The sequence below is a fragment of the Ornithorhynchus anatinus genome, chromosome X2 (assembly GCF_004115215.2).
Source record: "Ornithorhynchus anatinus isolate Pmale09 chromosome X2, mOrnAna1.pri.v4, whole genome shotgun sequence".
NCBI lineage: Eukaryota > Metazoa > Chordata > Mammalia > Monotremata > Ornithorhynchidae > Ornithorhynchus > Ornithorhynchus anatinus.
This window is the reverse complement of record NC_041750.1, coordinates 25,398,055-25,419,840: the sequence shown is the minus strand read 5'-3', so window position 1 is coordinate 25,419,840 and position 21,786 is coordinate 25,398,055. Positions and strand designations below refer to the sequence as shown.

At 50.5% G+C, this 21,786-nt stretch overlaps 1 protein-coding gene and 1 long non-coding RNA gene across 8 annotated transcripts in view; one reads left to right on the top strand and one right to left on the bottom strand.

Annotated features, from left to right (window-relative positions):
• Positions 1–8,253, top strand: part of KIF13A (kinesin family member 13A) — a 108,043-nt gene extending 99,790 nt beyond the window's left edge. For all 7 annotated transcript variants that reach the window (XM_029053549.2, XM_039910588.1, XM_029053553.2 and 4 more), the window contains 2 exons: positions 3,464–4,556; positions 6,527–8,253. In XM_029053549.2, the coding sequence (XP_028909382.1) occupies positions 3,464–4,556; positions 6,527–6,807 (1,374 nt within the window). In that variant the 3' untranslated portion in view covers positions 6,808–8,253. The remainder of the gene's footprint in view (positions 1–3,463; positions 4,557–6,526) is intronic.
• A 1,301-nt stretch (positions 8,254–9,554) lies between these two features.
• Positions 9,555–21,233, bottom strand: LOC114807335. The gene is made up of 3 exons (XR_003755377.1): positions 21,057–21,233; positions 18,995–19,197; positions 9,555–10,429 (listed from the first exon to the last, which is right to left on the bottom strand). It is a non-coding gene; the product is annotated as an uncharacterized LOC114807335 (long non-coding RNA).
• Between the last annotated feature and the right edge of the window lie 553 nt (positions 21,234–21,786).

The following is a 21,786-nucleotide window of genomic DNA, read 5'->3' as shown; positions in this document are numbered from 1 at the left end:
GTGACTACCAGGGGGAGAAATGGGCGTGGGGTCGAGCTGGCCCTTACTAAGGGGGGCTTGGCCTGCCGTAAGTAGAGGCCGGTTTCCGGGGGGGACTGTGCCACACGCTGAGCCCATGACAGGACCCTAGGCTGGATTGTTGGGAGGTCATTTTAGCAGTCCTGGGATCCGCTGCGCTGCACGGCGTTGTAGATAAACTGACGTGTGTGACCTCAGGGTGCAGTTCGGCTCCTCGGACGTTCCCAGCGACAGGGGTGGGGAACCTGAGGTGTTGGGTGGGGAAAAGAGGGGTACCGTGTCCCCCCCCAACTCCACCCTGCCACCATCATTCTGGGAGAGAGGAGCGGACGAGGCTCCATTCCACTGGAATACCCTGCCTCACATCCGCGGCCCCTCCCTACCTTAGTCAGCCCCAGCTGCCTAATCCGTCCCTCAGTCCTGACCCGGCTCCTTCCTGCCTGAGCAAACGGGCGAGGCCGAGGGGGCTGGCTAACGGAGCAGGTAAGTGGGCTCGGTCTCTCTCTCCTCTCTGCCCTCCCACCTCCACCACTCCATTCCCTCTATCTGTCTTACTCTTCCTCTGTCGCACACTTTCTCTCTGGAGATGTGAATTCATCGGGGTCAGAACCTGTACCTAGCATGGCACCCTAAAACATGGACGCTAAATTAAAACTGATTTTTAAAATATCTCATGGCAGGAAAGGTGGCGCAGCGTCAGCTCAACACCGTTGTGTCCTATCTACCATAACCTTTTTTTAATGGTATTTATTAAATGCTTACTATGTATCAGTCACTGTACTAAGCGCTGGGAGAGATAAAGATAATCGGGATAGACACAGTCCCTGTCCCATATGGGGCTCACAGCCTTAATTCCCATTTTACAAAGTAACAGGCCCAGAGAAGTGAAGTGACTCGCCCAGGGTCACACAGCAAACAAGTAGCAGAGCTGGGATTAGGACCCAGCTCCTTCTGACTCCCGGACCCATGCTGTATCCACTAGGCAGCACTGCTTCTGAGCAGCTTCCTTTAAGAACTCATTCCCGTGGGTTCTGAACTACCATGGTGGCCTGGAAGAACCTTCCTTAGAAGTCCTGAATCCCCCACACTGCAGTTTGAGACCCTTTGCTTGAGTTCCGACTCGAGTCATCCTCGGTTAATGGATTATACGCATAGTAAGCCACATAGTAAGCGCTTAACCAGTATTATTTTTTTTTTTAAAAAGATATATTCTGAATCCCCCAGACTGTAATTTAAAGCCCTTTCCTAGAGTTCTGAGGATGACTCAAGTCAGAACTCGAGGAAGGAGCATGAAAACTGCCATCTGGGGGGATTCAGAATATATATATATATATATCTATCTATAGATATATAGAGAGAGATATGTATATCTATAGACATATATAGAGAGACCTCTCTCTATGTAGGTACAGATGGATACGTTTGTCTATGGATAGATCTTTCTTTATATATTGATATGGCTAGATATATCTCTCTATAGATAGATATATCTATATAGATCTCCTCTATATATATCAGTATATGTCTTTATATAGAGATAGATATTTTAAAATGGTTCTCAGAGGATGACTCATCCTCTGTATGATATATTATACAGAGAATGACTTGTCAGAATTTGAGGAAAGGGCCTTAAACTGCCTTAATCTGGGGGATTCAGACTATATATATATATGTATATTTTTAAATGGTTAAGTGCTTACTATGTGGCAGGCCCCGTTCTAAGCACAGGGGTAGGTACAAGATAATCGGGCAGGACACAGTCCCTGTCCCACATGGAGCTCACAGTCTGAAAGGGAGGGAGAACAGGTATTGAATCTCCATTTTCACTGATGAGGTAACAGAGGCCTAGAGAAGTGAAATGATTTGTCCTAGGTCCCGCAGCAAGCAAGTAGTCGGACTGTGTTCAACCCAATTATCCTAACTACCTCACACCGAGTATACAGTACCTGGCACATAGTAAGCGCTTAACAGATACCGCAAGTATTATTAAGTGGCAGAACTGAGATTAGAACCCAGGCCTGTGCTCTTTCCACTAGGCCAGGCTGCTTTGAATTCTGTTGGATAGTTTTCCCTCAACTTTTTCTTCCCCAAGCAAAATTGTCCCAGCTCCTTTAACCGTGCCCCAAAAGCTATTTGTTATTTTCCAGCTGTCTGTGGGACTCCCCTCTAAACCCTCCTCTAACCTTGTGGCTACCCCAGCCGGGCCTGGTCGACCGGTAAGGATGGAGCCAGAGTTTGTGGGTTTGAAGGAGTGTCTTCACTGAGGTGACGCTTTTCCTCGACATTTGGATCTGTGACATTTGGTCACTTGGTATTCACCCGACCCTCAGCGAAACAGCACTCCCGGGCGCATCCGTGACAAATTTATTCATAGTGATGTCTACCTCCCTCTCAAGACGGTAAACTCATTGTGGGCAGGGAACATGTCTACCGACTCTGTTGTGTCGTATTCTCCCAAGTGCTTAGAGCAGTGCTCTGCGCACAACAGTGAGTGCTCAATAAATGAAAATTGACTGATGGATCGATTTGCCCCTGACTCTTGCTGTATAACGACTGCAGGCTTCCTCTCTAATGAAGAGCATTCCTTCGACGACTAGTGGTCTACGGTGATGCTGCCCTTTTTTTCTGCCCATAATCATAGTTTGCTGCTCATTCCACCGACCTTGAGGCATTTGCACCCAGGTCATCTTGACTCCCTGGCAGATGCTCTTCCCCTAGGTCATGCTGCTTTGCGCATGACAAAGGAGAAATATGTCATGCGCACTCCTCCCTCCAACCGTACACCGACCCCCGTTCTAATTAAAACGCGAAAAAGGTAAACACTGAAATGAATGTTGGCAAATCCCTTTAAAACTTGTGCTAGAAAAAAATCGGCTGTAGGGAGCTAATTCATTCGTTCAAGGGTATTTATTGAACACCTACTAATAATAATGATTGTGATATCTGTGAAGCGCTTACGGTGTACTGAGTGCTGAGGTAGAGACAGAGTAATCAGGTCAGTCCCTGTCCCTCATGGGGCCCCGTCTAAACGGGAGGTAGATCGGTTACTCGATCCCCGTTTTACAGAAGAGGAAACCGAGGTACAGAGAAGTCAAACGACTGGCCCGAGGTCACCCAGCAGGCAAGTGACAGAGCTGGGATTAGAACTCAGTGCACTGAACTATAGGGTCCGGAGACCGTAAACCCACAGGGAGTTTACAGTCTAAGGAGGGAGTCACAGACAGTAATCCCTTAGTAGTAATCTTCTAGTGACAGTAGAAGGAAATAATGGGATTTATAATAATGGGAGCAGGAGGAAGGTGTATTTTTTTCCCAGCGCTTAGGACAGTGCTCCGCACACAGTAAGCACTTACTAAACACTGTTACTACTATTGCTCGGTCAGGATGAAATAGCGAAATAAACAACTGAAACGAGCTAACCACCACTCTGGCCTCCCCTCTCCAGGACTCGGAAGAAGAAGACAACGAACTGGAGGCGATGAACAAGAAGCTGAGCAGCCCCCAGGGTTCCCCCCACTTCCGGCCTTACGTCCCCGAGGAGTTCGCCGACTTCAGCGTCTACAACGCCGGCCTGGAGAACCGAGAATGGTTCTCGCCCAAAGCAGACTTGGCGAACTGTCGGGCCCTGGAGAAGGAGGTCTCCCGGAGCCCGACGGCTAGCAGCATCACCAGCGGCTACTTCTCCCACAGTGCCTCGAACGTCACCCTTTCCGACATGCTGGTCCCCTCCAGCGAGAGCACGGACCAGCTGGCCGGCCACCCGGCGAGGGAACCGGACTCCACCGACCATCCCGGCCCCCCGCTCGCTCCCGACTCGAGACCTTCCCCGAACAAGGAGCCGACGGAGCCGGAGAGAGACTCGGCGCAAGGGCGGGCGAGCCCGCCGCCCCGCGGAGAAAACAGTGCCTTAGTGCCGCCCCGAGGTGCCACGGAAAAAGCTCCCACGACGCCCTGCAGGACCGCCTGGGGTTCCGGGCCGGAGCCCCGCCCCTGCCACAGCCGGCACGCGGCGGTGGGCTTCCCCCCCAGGGGAGTGACCGTGGAACGCACCTCGGACGTGGTGGAAGACCATTCGTTCACAGAGTTCATGGGGGCCTCGGACGCCAGAGGTTTTGACCGGGGGGTGGGCCCGGGGCTCCCCTCCCCCAGAGAGGCTCCAGCAACCCCTGAAGCTGAGGGGAGGCCTGCCTCGGACGCGTCCCGTCCCCCCGGTGCCTCCCCCTCCGTTTGTTCCGGTCATCCGGACCCCGGGGCCGACAGGAACCGGCTCTCCGACGCAGCCCGAGAGGCCCCCGAGCCCAGCTGGGCGACAACGGTCCCTGCGGCCCCCCGCCCCGACGACTCCCTCGGAAGGAACCACGAGGACGTCTCCGACGGGGAAGACGGCCCTGCGGAGCAAGCGCAAGCCCTCCCCGGGTGGCTGGCGGTCGGGGAGCAGGTCTGCCTCGGCGGGAACAAGAACGGAGCGGTGCGATACATTGGGCCCGTGGATTTTTTATCTGGCACGTGGGTCGGTGTCGAACTGAGTGTTCCGATGGGTAAGGAGCGGCAAATATTCGACCGTGGGTCTTTTAAGCCCGGTGCGGGGCACTGGGGTAGAGACCAGATAATCAAGTCACACGCAGTGTCGGTCCCTCTCGGGACTCACAATCTGAGGTAGCCCCATTTCACAGACCAGGAAACTGAGGGGTTGAGAGGTTAACCGATTTGCCCAAGACCACCCGGCAAAGCCAGTGGCTGAAGGACAGCAGATTTTCTGCTGGGCAAGTTGGCAGGATCAGTATGTGCTATTTTATAATCGTCTGGGGCCCGGGTGGCATTGGCTGACATCCCTAATCAATCGATGGTATTTATTGAGCGCTTACTGTGTGCAGAACACTATAGTAAGTGTTTGGGAGAGTACAATGCAACAGATTTAGCAAACACATTCCCTGCCCGCAACGAGTTTACACTCTAGAAGGTTGAAAGTCAATCAGGGGTATTTACTGAGCACTTACTGCGTGCAGAGCACAGTACTAAACGCTTGGGAAGCTACAATATAATGGAGTTAGTAGACATGTTCCTTGCCCACAACGTGCCAGCTCCATTCTGCCTCTCCTACCCCACCTCCCCACCACCGATCCTGTTACTGAGCTGGAGACCCCCCCCCCCCCCCGCCACATATCTGCTGGGTGACCTTGGGCAAGTCACTTCACTTCTCTGTACCTCGGTTACCTCATCTGTCAAATGGGGATGAAGACTGTGAGCCCGATGTGGGGCAGGGACTGTGTCCAATCTGATTAGCTTGTCTGTAGCCCAGCGATTAAGACAGTGCTTGGCACATAATAAGTACTTAACAAATGTCGTGGGGAAAAAAAGATGCCTGAGGAGCTCCCTCTTCCCCCCAGGATCCTCAGGTAGAGGGATGTTCTTTTTTCGTCACCGAGTTCCCTGGCACGAGCCGGGCTTCTCTCCCCAGGCTGGGTTGGGACAGAAGAATCCCCCCGGCCCTTCCCTTGAGCTTCCAAGATGTGCCCTTTCTCCTTAGGGAGCTGCCATCCCCGCGGCCCCGTAAGGTTTCTCTCTCCACCCCCAAAAGAGGCAGACGCCGTGTGTCCTAGTGGAAAGAACACAAGACGGGCAGTCGGCAGACCCGGGTTCTGCCGCGGGATCTTAGGACAAGTCATTTGACCTCTCCGGGCCTCAGTTTCTTCGTCGGTAAAGTGGGGATGAAATACCTGTGAACCCCAAAGTGGACAGAGATTGTGTCTGATCGAATCGTCGTGTATCTACCCGAATGCCTATTAAAAATAATAATAATAGCTTTATTATTGTTGTTGTTGTTAAACATTAAGGTAGATACAGTGGTATTATTTTTATTAGTAATAATAATCATTTATTGAGCATTTACTGTACTCCTTGGGAGAGTACAGTGTAATATTAAACACATTCCCTGCCCACGGCGAGCTCACAGTCTCTCTTACGGTAGCACTCAAATACCGTAATGCTAATATGTACCCCAATATTTAATAATAATAACGATATTTTAACTATAATCCGGTCACGGTATAGGTATTATTATTAAGCATTAGGCTAGATTTTATTGTTATTATTACGATGATATACTTGGGTGCGTACTGTGTGCCAAGCAGTGTACTGAGCCCTGGGGTAGATTCAAGATCATCAAGTCCCACATGGGGCTGACAGTCTAAGTAAGAGGGAGAGCGGGCGTGGAGTCCCCGTTTAGCGGATATTGGAACTGAGGCCCAAGGAAGCGAAGCGACTTGCCTAAGGACACCCAGCAGGCGAGGGGCAGAGCCGGGAGTAGAACCCAGCTCCCCCGACTCCCGGCCCGTTCCCCTAGGCCACGCTGCTCTCCCAAGTCCCACCGTGCCCAGCGCAGTGTCCGGCACCTGGCAAGCACTGAACAAAAACCACTCATCACTGCCCCTGGGAGAAAGGTCGGGGGGCGGGCGACCCTTGTGCGGCAGCAGCTGACCCGCCCTGGACCTCTGCCTGTTCGTTGCAGGGAAACACGACGGGACGGTGAAAGGGAAAGAGTACTTCCACTGCCAGCCCCAACACGGCCTCTTCGTCCGCCCGGCCCGCCTCGCCCCGGCCAAGATGAGGAGCGGCAAAACCCCCCGACCTCAGGGCCCCCTCGGCTCCGAGAAGAGGAAAGACCCCTCGTCCCCCGGGCCGTCCCCGGCCTCCTCCGGGGCAGGGACGGCAGCACTTAATCCATCCGGGGACACCGCCGCCTCTGCCTTCTCCAGGAAGCAGGAGAACAGGAAATCCTGGATCAACTAAAGTCCTCTCCTTCGCACTTAACTCCACCGCGCCGGACCGCTCTGACCGACTTCTCCTCATACGTTTTTAATCAGTCCCGACTGAATGTGTCCTCGGTGGAATCACGGACCCGACGCTCTAGTCTTTTTTTTTTTTATAAATAAGATATATATATATTATATATATATATATTTGAATCTGTGTATCTAGGGTTTGTCAGGAGGCAGACGAGGCTGCACGCTAAAACGCAGATAGAGCTGATCTGTAGATAATCGTAAGGTACCGGACTCTCTGTTCCAAGGCAACTCTGGGAGAGCTGTTTTAAACGAGCGAGGCAGCGGCAGAAAAAAAGTTTTTATTGCCGAAGAGAAGGGGCGCGAAGTCCCCGTGTTCGGAGACGGCGACGGTGTGCCGTTCTTTATAACCAAAGAACTTGTGTTCTGCCGAGACCCGTGCCGTCCCGTCTCATTTCTCCTGTATATATCCGTTTGAACTGCTGGCCGTACTTCTCTTCAGCAGAGCACCACACGACCTTATCTGCCCTCTGTTTAAGCACATGGAAAAGAGCTGACTGCTTTTTTATGGGGGGGTGGGAGAGGGCGGGCGAAGGGTGAAATGGGGGGGTTTTTTAAGCGTTTTGTCACCGGGCCGGCCGGGCCCCATGTGGCGTGGTTGGACGACAGTGCCTGAGGTCGCGTGTTGGACGTATGCGCTAGTAGGAATCCGGGCAGCCCAAATGCAGAGAGCGGTATTCCTCAGTGGAGGGAGGTAGGGGAGACCCGCTGTTTGGGATTTGTTGGGGGGTGGGGGTGGGGACTGGGGAGAGATAGAGACGGAGGTAGCGGTTTTTGTTTTGTTTTTGTAGTTGTTGAAGCGACTCCGGGGGGGCTGGGGGAAGTGTCAGGGCGGGGGATTGAATCAGCATTAAAATTACCCACCGGCCCCCGCTGCCCCCCCGGGCTTTGCAGGAAACGATTGGGTACAAGCTGCATCGCCACCTGGCGTGGCTTCCGCAGGGAAAATCCTTTTGGAGATGGGAATGCAGGATGTGTGCGTGTGTGCGTGTCTGTGTGTGTCTGTGTGTGTGTGTGTCGGGGCCAGCGTTGGCTAAGATTCCTCCGTGTATCTGTTCTGCGGATAGCTGTAGAAACGTCCCGAGTGTCAAACTACAAATGTCTTGCGTGTGTGTCTTTTTAAAAAAGAGAGAGGGCGAGTGTATCCTGCTGTGTCTTTCCCCGACCTCCCTCCGCCCCCGATATTTTTTCTTATAACAGTAAAATGTGTGCGATACCTGGGACCTTACTGAAAAGCTGCTGTCTGTCTTACTGATTTTGGGTCGAGCAAGATGACCGTAGTATTCTACAATGCTGTAAAGAACTGTAATTTATATTCCATTTCAGCCATACCGTATTTAATTGGTACAGAAATTTTGTGTTTTAGAATACAGTCTGTTTTCTTCAGATTTTACCAAGGTGGTTTGGTTTTTCTTGATAACCCTCCGACCCCAGGTAGGAAAAGTTTTCACGAGTAGGCTGATTCACGGTAGGAGAGAAAGAAGGGAGGTGTGAGTGGTCGGGGGAGGAGGAGGGATTCTTTCCGTGCCTTTCTTCAGCGTTCTTTGCCTTTCGACAGAAGAATTGGGTGTCTGAAACCGTGATCAGTTAATCAGTGGAATTTATTGAGCGTTTACTCTGTGCAGGGTACTGTACTAAACGCTTGGGAGGGGACGGTACGTCAGAATTAACAGACGTGTTCCCTGTCCATAACGAACCTAGAGGGGAAGGCAGACATGAATATGGAAAACAAGTAATTTATAATATATAATTTAAAGATGTTTACGTAAGTGCTGCGAGGTTGGGGGTGGGGAGAGTATCAGGTGTCCAAAGGTCGCAGATTGAGGGGCAAAAACGATGCAGAAGGGAGAGCGAGCCGGGGAAAGTGGGCTTAATGGGGGAAGGCCTCTCGGAGGAGATGTGATTTTAATGATGCTTTGAAGGTGGAGAGGGTGCTGGTCTGGCATATATGGAGAGGGAGGGAGCTCCAGGCTAGGGGGAGGATGTGGGAAAAGGGTCGGCAGCAAGATAGACGAGATCGGGGCACAGTGACTAAACCGACGCTAGAGGAGCCGAGTGTGCGGGCTGGGCTGGAGCAGGAGGTTTAGTGAGGTGAGATAGGGTGGGACCAACCGATTGAGTGCTTAAAAGGCAATCCAAAATAGAGGCTGGAATAAGGCCTGCATGCATAGGGACACTGCACTTAAGAGCCGCAGCATGGCTCAGTGGATAAAGCACGGTCCTGGGAGTCAAAAAGACCTGGGTTCTAATCCTGGCTCTGCCGTTTGTCTCCTGTGTGACCTTAGGCGAGTCATTTCACTTCTCTGGGCCTCAGTTACCTCATCTGTAAAATGGGGATTAAGACTGAGAGCCCCACGAAGGACATGGACTGTGTCCAACCTGATTACCTTGTATATACCCCAGCACTTAGAACAGTGCTTGACGCATATTAAGCGCTTAACAAATATTATCAACACTATGGGGCGTTACCTAATCAGGAGATGACAAACTTCATAAAAGTTTTTATCCAACTGTGGGTTTATTAGGGTGCTTAATTTATTCCTTTGCAAAGCGTAGGGCTAGTTCTTTCTTCCTTCTACTCAATACAATAATAATATAAAGGAAATGTGTTCAATGCTTGCTATGTGCCAAGCACTGACTAAGTGCTGGAGAAGATTTAGGATAAAATCAGATCAAATGAAATGTTTTAATCGTCTTAGCGCAAACGCCGCCGTTTTAATAACCGCGAACATTTTTTTTCCCCCATAGCACCTACCCAAGACCCGCTCAGTGCAGAGAGGATCGGCAAGAGGAGAGAATTGTCCCAGGTTTTAGTGACGGAGCCGGGAGCCGAAGTGAAGCCTAGTTATTCTGAGCACGTGCTACGCTCCCTCAGAGGCTTGAAAACCGGCTTCGGCCTCTGCTCATCTAGGCAGCTCGACCTGCCCCGGCCCGGCTCCTGGGCCAGAACGGTCACCGGCCGGCGGTTGAGGGGGGGCAGAGTGTCCACTCAGAGACAAGCCCCCATCAACGCGGGACAAGAAGCCAACGATCGGGGTGAGAGGGTGGTGCGGGCCAGAAAGTCGATCCCGGGGTGAGGAAGCCGAGGTGGGTGGGAACAGGAGTCACTGGCGATTGAAGCTCTAAGTTCGGACCGGCCATATTTTAGAGAAGGCGACTGACCAAAGTCCCCTCGAGTTCAGGAAAGTCACGTGAAGACGTCCAGGGCCCCTCTCCGGAGTGTCCGTAGAGAAAGAAGCCGGTTCTCCCTTCTCAGAACAGGGAGCGCCTTGGAAACTAGAGGCTTCTTCCAGTGAGGAGAGACGGATCCCCCGGGGCCCACGTGAAGATCAGATGCTCCGTTGCCATCCCAGTTTTCGATGCCTATTTTGTCACGCTGGTGCGTCAAAAGCATGCACGGCCCTAGATTCCTCTCCGGGGAGGCTCCTGACCCCCTCTTTGCCTCAGGTTCATCGCGGTCCCCTCAAAGGCCCCTCTGAACACGGGAGCCGCTTCCAAGCCGTGCGACTGGCGGCAGGAGACGACGAGAGGCCGGGTGCTACAGGAGGCCCCAAGTGCCAGATTTGGACCTCGGGGATGAACGGACAGATGCAAGTCAGAAGATGTGGGATCCAATACCGGCTCTGCCACGTCGTGTCTGCTACGCGACCTTGGGCAAGCCACTTTAACTTCTCTGTGCCTCAGTGACCTCGTCCGTAAAATGAGGATTAAGAATGTGAGTCCCCTATGGGGGCAGGAACTGTCCCACCTGATTATCTTGTAACTACCCCAGGGCTTAGAACAGTGCTTGGCACAGAGTAAGTGCTTAAATATTATTATTATTACTCTTAGTGAGGCACTGGTTGGGAGTCACTGTTCTAAAGAATGCCTTCCCAGGGGAGCCCCATGGGAAGGAGAAGCAGTGTGGCCTAGTAGATAGAGCACAAGCCTGGGAGTCAGAAGGACTTAGGTCCTAAACCCAGCTCTACCACTTGTCTGCTGGGCGACCGTGGGCAAGTCACGGTAAAATGGGGATTAAATCCTACTCCTACGTAAACTCTGAGCTCCATGTGGGACAGGGACTGTGTCTAACTTGATAAACCTGTATTTATGGAATAGTGCTTGTCATATAGCTCTTAACAAATACCTTCAAAACGGGGGTCAGGGATTTGGGGCAGGGGGTACTTTTGGCTTCGATGCGAACAGGTCAGACAATCACCATCTTGGGACTTTTCGGTCCTGATGGGAAACTTGTCAGAGACCGGGATGAATAAGGCTGAAGGTCCAGGTTAGGGATGGGGAACCAGGGCTAATGACTGTTATGTAAGCGTTGGCATGACCAGGGGTGGTGGAAATGAGCCAGGGAAGGGTTTTTTTAATGGCATTTGTTAAATTCATTCATTCGATCGTATTTATTGAGCGCTTACTGCGTGCCGAGCACTGTGCCGAGCGCTTGGAAAGTACGGTTCGGCGACAAATAGAGACAATCCCTACCCAACAGTGGGCTCACAGTCTATGTGCCAGGCTCTGGGGTAGATACAAGCTAATCAGTTTGGACACAGTCCAAGTACCCACAGGGACTCAGAGTATTAACCCCCATTTTGCAGATGAGGTAACTGAGGCACAGAGGAGTTAAGTGATGTACCCAAGATCACACAGCAGACAGGCGGTGGATCCGGGACTAGAACCCGAGTCCTTCTGACTCCCAGGTCCGTGCTCTATCCGCTAGGCCACGCTGCTTCTCCTGCTGGAGTAAGGGGCTCTACAGGAGGGCTTTGAAGAGGCAGAGAAAAATGGTCTGGAGGATTTGACTCTTTCACTCCCAAACTCCTGGTAAGTTATTACCGACGATGGTATTTACTGAGCGCTTACTAAGTCATCTAGGCATCTTGAGCATTTAATAATGATGATGTCAGTGGTGATGGTATTTATTAAGTGCTTGACGCAACTCAGTTAGATCAGACACAGTCCCTGTCCCACAAGAGGCCAGAATCTGAGAGGGAGGAACCTCACACCCAAACCACCCCACGTTTGGGAGCCGCTTCACCCTTTTTTGTCCCTCCTCTTCCTCCTCCTCTCTCTTTCTCACCAGGTCCTCACCACCCGCCCCAGGCCCACCTACTGCCCCTGGGCCCAGACTGTAAACCAACCTATAGCAGATTTTCTGTAGTAGCCCACTCCCCTAATGGTAACAGGCTAATCAGAGAGCCTGGATGCCGTTAACAGCTCCTTCACGGCGTCTGCAGTAAAAAGCCTCGAATGCAACCCACAGATCAGCTACAAGAATCTTAAATTTAGCAAATGATTTTCACCTCTTATCCACTTGTAATGAAGCCAAGTGGGATCATCACATTTCCCCTCCCTCCTCATCACCACTCTCTGTCCCACAGAGCAGTGAACAGAGGGATTTCCAAAAGGCAAGGAACAAGAGGAGAAAAGAAGGAGCCTGCAAAACCAGCAACCGGACCAACGAGAAGCAACGTGACCTAGTAGTGGCACAGACCTGGGAGTCAAAAGGACCGGGCTTCTAATCCCGGCTCCGTCACTTGTCGGCTGTCTGACCCTCGGCAAGTCACCTAACTTCTCGGTGCTTCGGTTAACTCACCTGTAAAATGGGGATTAAGAATGGTGAGCCCCATGTGAACCCTGATTTGTTTGTAGCCACCCCACCACTTAGTAGAGTGCCTGGCACTTAGCGCTTAAATACCACAATAATTATAATTACTACTTTTTAAAATTATTATCATCGTCATCATCATTGAGGGTTTGGTGGCTGGAGTCACAGGTTCCCCCCCGCAGCAACTCCTGGCCTGCAGAAACACCTGATTGTCACTGTCGGAGTTGCACTTTGGGGATAGAAAACCAGATTTCCGTGTCTAAGGGTCCAAAATCTCTTTCATCCCCATTTCGATAGCCCCAGGTCCTCTGACCTTTGCTTAAATCAACTACCTCTAGTATTTAAGCCTTGATTTACCCCCATCTTCACCTACTGGGGAGTTGTGTCTATATAACCGAACACTCGATTGTTCAATGATTTCGTGTCTGTTTCCCCAGGTAGAGTGTAGGCTCCTTGTGAGCAGAGAAAGTGTCTTGGGTTTTGGTTGTACTTTCGCAAGCTCTTGGGCTACCTACCCCTTTAGTCCCTTAGTACCCCTTAGTCCCTTAGTCCCTTAGTATCCCTACCTACCCCTTTAGTCCCTTAGAGAAGCAGCGTGGCGCAGTGGAAAGAGCACGGGCTTTGGAGTCAGGGCTCATGAGTTCGAATCCCAGCTCTGCCACTTGTCAGCTGTGTGACTGTGGGCAAGTCACTTAACTTCTCTGTGCCTCAATTCCCTCATCTGTAAAATGGGGATTAAGACTGTGAGCCCCACGTGGGACAACCTGATTCCCCTGTGTCTACCCCAGCACTTAGAACAGTGCTCGGCACATAGTAAGCGCTTAACAAATACCAACATTATTGTTAGTAACCCTCCTCGGGGACTCTGGTGGCTAGCGAAGTTTCTCTCTGATTCTTGATTAGACGACACCGTAAGATAATGTCATGTTTCATAAGGGAAGTAGCTTAGCCTAGTGGAAAGAGCACGGGTCTGGGAGTCAGAGGACCTGGGTTCTAGTCCTGACTCTGCCGTGTGCCTGCCGTGTGACTTGGACAAATCGTTGAACTTCTCTGTGCCTCAGTTACCTAATCCATCAATCAGTTATATTTATTGAGCGCTTACGAGGTGCAGAGCACTGTACTAACCGCTTGGGAGAGTACAGTACAACAGGATTAGCAGGCACTTTTCCTGTCCATAACGAGTTTACGGTCTAGAGGACTCTGTAAAATGTGGACTAAATCCTACTCCCTCCTAGTGTGAGACTGTAAGCCTTGTGTAAGGGACTGTGTCCAATCTGATTAACATGAACCCCAGTGTTTAGAACAGTGCTTGGCACGTAATCATAATTATGCTTACTATTATAGCCTCCATTGTTGAGTTCACCCAAACCTAGAGCTGGTTCCCTGCCAGGGCACTTTGAACTCCCAATTGCTCTGGAGTCTTTGCGTATTTCCTAAGCGCTTAGTACAGTGCTCTGCACACAGTAAGCGCTCAATAAATACAATCGAATGAATTCTCCCAAATCCTGATGGGAGGACTCCTCGAGATTTGTAAACTAATCCTGTGGGCAGGGAAGGGCTTACCAACGCCGTTATATTACACTCTCCCGAGTGCACCGACCACACTAAACACTAAATACATCTGAGTGATTGAGAAGTCAGGTGGAGCATGCAAGCTGTGGAACTCGAGGTGCCAAAAAGGAGGTTAAAAAAAAAAAGGAAGGATTTAAAAGTAGCTGGGACCATAATGGACAAGCCAGCCGAAAACCAGACAGCTGCTCTTCTTAGCGTCAACCCTGAAAAAGCAAAACGGAGGGAAAGGAAGAGCGATCACGTCACGAGGAGCGTCTTGGGGATTAATTAGTTGCTCTTTGCAAAAGGCTTTGGAGACCAGCTGGGCCGTGGTGTAGTTTGAAGGGGTGAGCGGGACCAGAGAAATCAAAGGGACTTGGGTCAGCAAAACGGATTTGGCTTACAGGTAATAAACCGGAGAATAAATGGAGTATCGAAATTTGATATACTGCACTGCTCATAACGTGGTGCTGTTCTTTAGAGGTCTAGTAGTGTGTTTCACTACTAGAGAAGCAGCGTGCTTTAGTGGAAAGAACCTGGGCTAGGAGCCAGAAGGTCCTGGGTTCCAATCCCCATTCTTCCACTTGTCTGCTGTGTGACCTTGGGCACATCACTTAACTTCTCTGTGCCTCAGTTACCTCATCTGTAAAATGGGGATTAAAAATGTGAGCCCCAAGTGGGACAACCTGATTACCCTGTATCTACCAGCGCTTAGAGCAGTGCTTGGTACATAGCGCTTATCAAATGCCATTATTATTATTATTTCACCGAGGAGAAGAATGTTACGTGAATCTCACGATGCTTAATGGAACCTAAACTTAAGTTCTCCGGGGAAGCAAGCTTCCACAGAAGGTCAGGTTTCCAAGCGCGTCCTGGGACCTGTTTGCGTCCCTTCGGATTTCCGGCCCTGCCTCTCCCCGCCCTGCCTCCTTCCTCCCGGTTATTACTGGGGCAGCGTTGCGATGATGTAATAATAACTCTTGACGCACCACCCGGTCATCTGGGCGAGACGGTCCGATTTAAAAACATCGACAATCATCCCAGTGGGTGGTTCTTGGTAGCATCACTTCAATGGAAGTAGCCCCATGTGTCATATAAATCACCAGCTAAACCCACCCCTCCTGTTATTACTGGAGCAGCATTGTGATGATGGGATAATAGCAACTGATGCGCCACTGAGTCACGAGGGCAAAACTGGACTGATTTATAAACCTCAACAATCACAGCCGGTGGCTCTTGGTAGCCCCACTCCAATCGGAGTAGCCCCCTGTGTCTTATAAATCACGGGTTAGGCTCCCCTTCCCCGCTCCCTCAACGACCACTGATAAAAATAGGGGTTTGACTGAGCACTTCTAATCTCTTTTGGAATGACGTGAAAATGCGAGGAATTGCGTCTTAGCAGCCATCATTATTCCAGGAGAGATCTTTAAATTTTCCAGCACATAATAATTGTGGTATTTAAGTGCTTACTATGTGCCAGGCCCTGTACTAAGCACAGGGGTGGATATAAACAGCATGGTGTCGTGGATAGAGTCTGGGCCTGGGAGTCAGAAGGTCATGGGTTCTAATCCCCACTCCACCACTGGTCTGCTGCGTGACCTTGGGTAAGTCACTTCACGTCTCTGGGCCTCAGTTACCTCATCTGTAAAAGGGGGATTGCGACTGTGAGCCCCAGGTGGGACAGCGGGTACCCAAACCTACCCGATTTGCCTGTATTCACCGTAGCGCTTACTACAGTGTTTGGCACATAGCAAGCACTTAACAAATACCACAATCATCATTATTAGGGACTGAGCCCCAGGCTGCACGCTGTTATGTCGTCCCCTCACAGGAGTCGCCATGGCAATAATGGGTGCTGGGGGGGAGGATTTACTTATTATTTCTAATTATTTATTATTTATTATATCCCCCTCTAGACCGTAAACTCGTAGTGGACTGAGAATGTGTCTATTGTTGTATTCTACTCCCCCGAGCGCTCAGTACAGCGCTCTGCACACAGTAAAGCGCTCAATAAATACGACCGACTGACCGACCGAGGGAGGCGTGAGAAAACTGTACCTTTGAGAGAGAAAGTCTCAGAGAGGGGCAGGAAGTGCTGGGAGCCAGAAACGACAAGGAACAGAGGAAGTTACTACAGGGAGACTCACTGAGACCTAGTTCCTCCTATAAATAAGTTATTTGTTGTTACCAAAAGGCTCGGTGACCGACTTGGTTGTGAGCGAAGGTTCTGAAAGGCGGGGAGGGGGAGGAAATGGCTGCCAGGGATGGGATGAAATGCCAGAGAAGTGGAACGAAGTGCCAGAGGAATTTTCAAGTTAGTTCCTCAGGACTAGGGCCAGGGAGGCTGCGCCCTAAAATAACAGCCGGGGCCTCGGCCTAGGGAATCCCAGAGGTGCACAAACTGAGCAGTTGAGTCTGCCTTGTCCCCACGTCTTGGTGGGGTGGGTGGAGAAGGAGAGATGGGAGGTAGAGGGGAAGAAAGGAGCAGGGAGGGATGGACAAGAGTCCTTTCCACACACTCCTAGACCCATGATAGTAATTGTCATACCAGTTAAGCGCTTTCTATGTGTCAAGCACCGTACTTGGTGGTGGGTTGGGTGGTGGGGGGGACATATGGGGCTCACAGCCTAAGAAGAAGGGAGAACACATTTGAAATACCCATTTTAGAGATGGGGAAACTGAGGGCCTAGCGAAGTGACTTTTCCAAGGTCACTCAGCCGGCGAAAGGCGGAGGCAGGATCAGAACCCCGATCTCTGCCTCAAATTACATTGAGGTAATTGGAAGTCCCCCTCCCGCCCCCCCCCCCCCAAATTCTCCCTCCAAATATGTTCCTGAGGCCTTTCATGGCTTAGTGGAAAGAGCACGGACTTGGGAGTCAGAGGTTGTGGGTTCTAATCCTGCCTCCACCACTTGTCTGCTGTGTGATCTTGGGCAAGTCATTTCATTTCTCTATGCCTCTGTACCTCATCTGTAAAAGGGGGATTAAAAATGTGAGCCCCACGTGGGACAGCCTGATTACCCTGAATCTACCCCAGCGCTTAGCACAGTGCTTGGTACATAGTAAGTGCTTAAATACCACAGTTGTTACTTTACATTTGAGCTGATGAGCCGATACGATTGATCTGTGAGTCATTTTCTGAGCCCTCCACTGGAAGCGAAGCGTTTCTTCCTTAACTTCAGCATCTGCTTTTTTTGGCTTCATCCCTCAGAGAAAGCACAAGCTGAACATTTGCAGATTGTTTCCTCCCAGATGATTAAGAGGCCACCAATTCAGCACTTTTCCCCCACCTCAGGGGTTGGACCAAGGAGTAGGAGCAGATGGGTTGAAGGCTGCTTTTAAATAAATCAGCTACCGGGTTGGGGAGGGGCGGGGGAGGGAAAGGTTGGAATTAAAAGTGTGTGCGAGGTGAAACCCATCTAGTATCCTTGACAAGTTTTAACAGATAGTATTCAGAAACCGTAACAAAAAACGTTCGCACGGCATAATCAACCAACCTAAGGCAGGGTTAGGGGAATAAGGGATTTAGACGTGCAAAGTCCCTACAGTTCTAAATTGCAACGAAATCACCAGTTGGTAATAGTGAGGCGCTTGGAGCATTAGATTACTTACTGGGCTCTTCATTATTTATGGTCTTGGTAAACAATACTCTAAGGTCCAAGAGCAGAACTGACTCATCTTCCCCTGCTTTCGCCTCGCTGTGGTGGGGGCCCGGGAAGGTGGTCTGACTTAGCCTGAGAATTGGAGTGGGGGAAATGTGAGCGGTGAGTTTGGGGTCGAGGGTCGTTTAACCGGGAGAGGGTCTTTCAGGGAGCAGGATTGAGGCCCGTGAGTTTTGACCTTTAAATTTCTTGATCTTCCTCGCTGTCCTCTCTTCCGTGTAATGCCCTTCCCTATCCCTCCTTTACTTTCAAGTTAGACTAAAACCCTCCGATCTGTCTATAAATCCGGCGTACTCCCCGAGTCAGACTTTTCTCTTTCTTTCAGTTTCCTCAGCAGCAGTGGGGTGAAAAGCGTCTGCTCTCCTCACCGACACTGTGGCCTCTTAGAAAGAGCACGGAGCTGGAATCAGAGGACTTAATAATAATAATAATAATAATAATAATGTTAGCATTTGTTAAGCGCTTACTATGTGCAGAGCACTGTTCTAAGCGCTGGGGTAGACACAGTGGAATCAGGTTGTCCCACATGGGGCTCACGGTCTTAATCCCCATTTTATAGATGAGGTAACTGAGGCACAGAGAGGTTAAGTGACTTGCCCACAGTCACACAGCTAAGTGGCAGAGCTGGGATTCGAACTCATGACCTCTGACTCCAAAGCCAGGCTTTGCTTCGTAGGAAGCTTGCAGGGGGCTTGGAGGCAATCAATCAATCTGAGAAGCAGTGTGGTCTAGTGGATAGAGCACGGGCCTGGGAGTAGGAGGAGCTGGGTTCTAATCCCGGCTCCACTGGTCTGCTGCGTGACCCTGGGCAAGTCACTTTACTTCTCTGTGCCTCAGTTCCCTCATCTGTAAAATGGGGATTAAAGCTGTGAGCCCCATGTGGGGTATGGATTAATCTTAATAATAATGATGGTATTTGTTAAGCTCTTAGTATGTGCCACACACTGTTCTAAGCGCTGGGGTAGATGCAAGGTAATCAGGTTGTCCCATGTGGGGCTCAGAGTCTTAATCCCCGTTTTACAGATGAGGGAACCGAGGCACAGAGGAGTGAAGAGTCTCGTCCAAGGTCACACAGCAGAGAGCCGGCAGAACTGGGATTAGAACCCAGCTCCTTCTGACTCCCCAGCCCGTGCGCTATCCACTAGACCGCACTGCTTCTCGGATCGATCGATCGCCTCCAAGCCCCCTGCAGGCTTCCCATTAGGCAATGCCTGGAGGTTTTGGTGGTTGATACCTAACAGCTACCATCAGGAGCCGATATATAATGACTTCCTCTCCTGCTACCCAATTATTTCCTCCCCAGAGTTGCGTATGTTCTGTTCTCACCCCTGGGGCTGCCCGCTGGCCAGATGGGCGCCGGATGATGTTAAACGGGGGCTGCGAGGGGGTCTTTGCTCCGTCTTGGGAGAGATGGAGGTGAGCGTCTTCCCGGTCATGTGGTTCTTCTGGGCGGGGAGGTGGATGAGAAGTGGGTTTTAGTCGATCCCCAGAAGAGCGGGGTCTGTCCGCTCGTCGAGCCATGTGATGACCTGTTGGAAGACAGTAAGCTCCTTGGGGGCCGGGAACGTGTCCCTTGCCAGTTTTGTACTTCTCAACCATGAAAGTGCAGCTTGTTTTACCCAGCGGGCACTCAATAAATTCAGCCACCTCTACTACTAATAATGAATGATAGTTATGGTGGTATTGATTAAGTCTTGCCATGTGCCAGGCACCGTACTAAGCACCGGGGTAGATACAAGCTAGTCGGGTTGGACACAGTCCGTGTCCCACACGGGGCTCGCAGTCTTGGTCCCCATTTTACAGGTGAGGGAACTGAGGCCCGGAGAAGTGAAGTGACTTGCCCAGGGTCACACAGCAGACAAGCGGCAGAGCCACGACTCTCAGGCCCGCGCTGGTACTAATAAGCGGGTCCTGGGAAGCAGCGTGGCTCAGTGGAAAGAGCCCGGGCATGGGAGTCAGAGGTCAAACGACTCCCGGCTCTGCCACTTGTCAGCTGTGTGACTGTGGGCAAGTCACTTCACTTCTCTGTGCCTCAGTGACCTCATCTGTAAAATGGGGATTAACTGGGAGCCTCACGTGGGACAACCTGATTACTCTGTATCTCCCCCAGCACTTAGAACAGTGCTCTGCACATAGTAAGCGCTTAACAAATACCAACATTATTATTAGAACAGTGCTTTGCACATAGAGCTTAACAAATGCCATCATTAATAATGACGGCATTTGTTAAGCGCTTACTATGTGCCAAGCAGTTACCTTTATGGCTTTTCTTCTAGTTTTGAGTCAGAAAAAAGGTGAGGGAAGCTATGTATTGCTTTGTTTGGGTCATAATGGTGTGTTGCCTTGTGGGACTAATTACATTTCTTAATGACTGATGGTGTGCATAAAAGGGTGTTTGAATGTAATCAAGGCTTGTGGGCTAGAATTAGTTTTAGCTACCTGTGACTTTGACCTGTCTGGGGTCACCTGACCCAACTTCCAGATTAAGACTCTGAACCCCGTGTGGAACAAGCTGATCTACCCCAGCGCTTAGAACAGTGCTTGGCACTAGACAAACACTGTCATCGTCATTTATAATGATTCTTCTTCTTCCATGGCTAGCAGGTTTAGCTGAGTTCTTGTCACTGTTTTATAATCATTGGTTTAATCCCGGCTCCACCAAGTGCCTGCTGTCTGACCTTGGGCAAATCACTTAACTTCTCTGGACCTCGATCCCCTCATTGATAAAATGAGCATGAAATACTTGCTGCCCCTGCCCTTTAGACTGTGAGTCCGTAGAGAAGAGGGACTGTGACCCCGTATCCACCCCAGTGGTTAGAACAGTACCGGTACTCAGAAGAGCGCTTGACACATAGTAAGCGCTTAGCAAATATCATCATCCTCATAATACTGCGCTTAACAAATACAGTCGTCGTGATTATCCTACTTTGTGGCTGTCTCAACCGTACCGTTCCAAGATAAATGAGGAACAGTAGGACTTCTTATTTCCAAGATAAGTGAGGATCAGTAGGACTTCTTATTTTCCCACCGAGCCTGCAGAATATGCTTCTCCCTCCTGAACTAATCCAAATCCCCATCACTTATTTTCCCACCAAGCCTGCAAAATACGCTTCTCCCTCCTGAACTAATCCAAATCCCCATCGCTTGCAGAACCCAGAGCCGGTTTTACCTTGTCAGGGATAAAACCGACAAATTCCCAACACCTGTGTCACGCCAACGTGACAGCCACCCTTGGCTCTTTGGCGTTTTATATCCTCACCTCCGAATGTAGATACCTATGCGTATTTCTTTGTATAGTCAATCATTCGGCTATTTCATCGTGACGTACCTGCGAATATACAGGCGTACAGCCGACTTCCATCCATTGCCCCACCCCTCTCCTACTCACCATCCTCTGCACCAGCCTCTCCTTGCCTTCAGTTGAACCACTGGTATCCACTCTTCCCAACTGCCTTGGCATCCAGCCTGCGATGATTTCGAGGGACCCTTTCACGCCCGGCAGATAAGCATCGATTGGACGGTTCTTTCATCCGGGAAGGAACCCAGGCAGCATAGATCAAGGAGACCTACAAAAGAAACCAATTCAAATGAATCCAAGATCCGAGTGGGCCAAAATCTCCCCCTCCGCTCTTAACAGACAGTTGCAAAGGGATGCTAATGGGAAGCATGGAAGTGACTTCCTGAGAGCTTTTGTCCCCTCTTACTGTCTCTTATGGCGATTCTGCTGGCAAGTGGAATCGCTGGAGATCCACAGCACTCTACTAAGCGGTCGGGAGAGTACAACAGTTCTGACAGGCCCTTTCCCTGCCCACAACGAGTTTACAGTCTAGAGAAGTAAATAAGGCCCCTCTAGGAGCGGACAGAGAACGTGTCTGCAAATTCTGTTGTAGCGTACTCTCCCCAGTGCTTAGTACAGTGTTCTGCGTGTAGTAAATGCTCAGTAAATACCGTCGATTGATCGATTGATGATGAAGCGGAGAGGTGGGTTACTCTGTTGCTGGAATAGGCCAAGTGGATGGGAGCTCTTACGCTTTCCACATTTCAATCGATAAGATTTTTTTTTTCCTTCTCCTGCCTAGAGTTTTCCAGGAATGGGATGTAGGGTTTAGGAAATTATT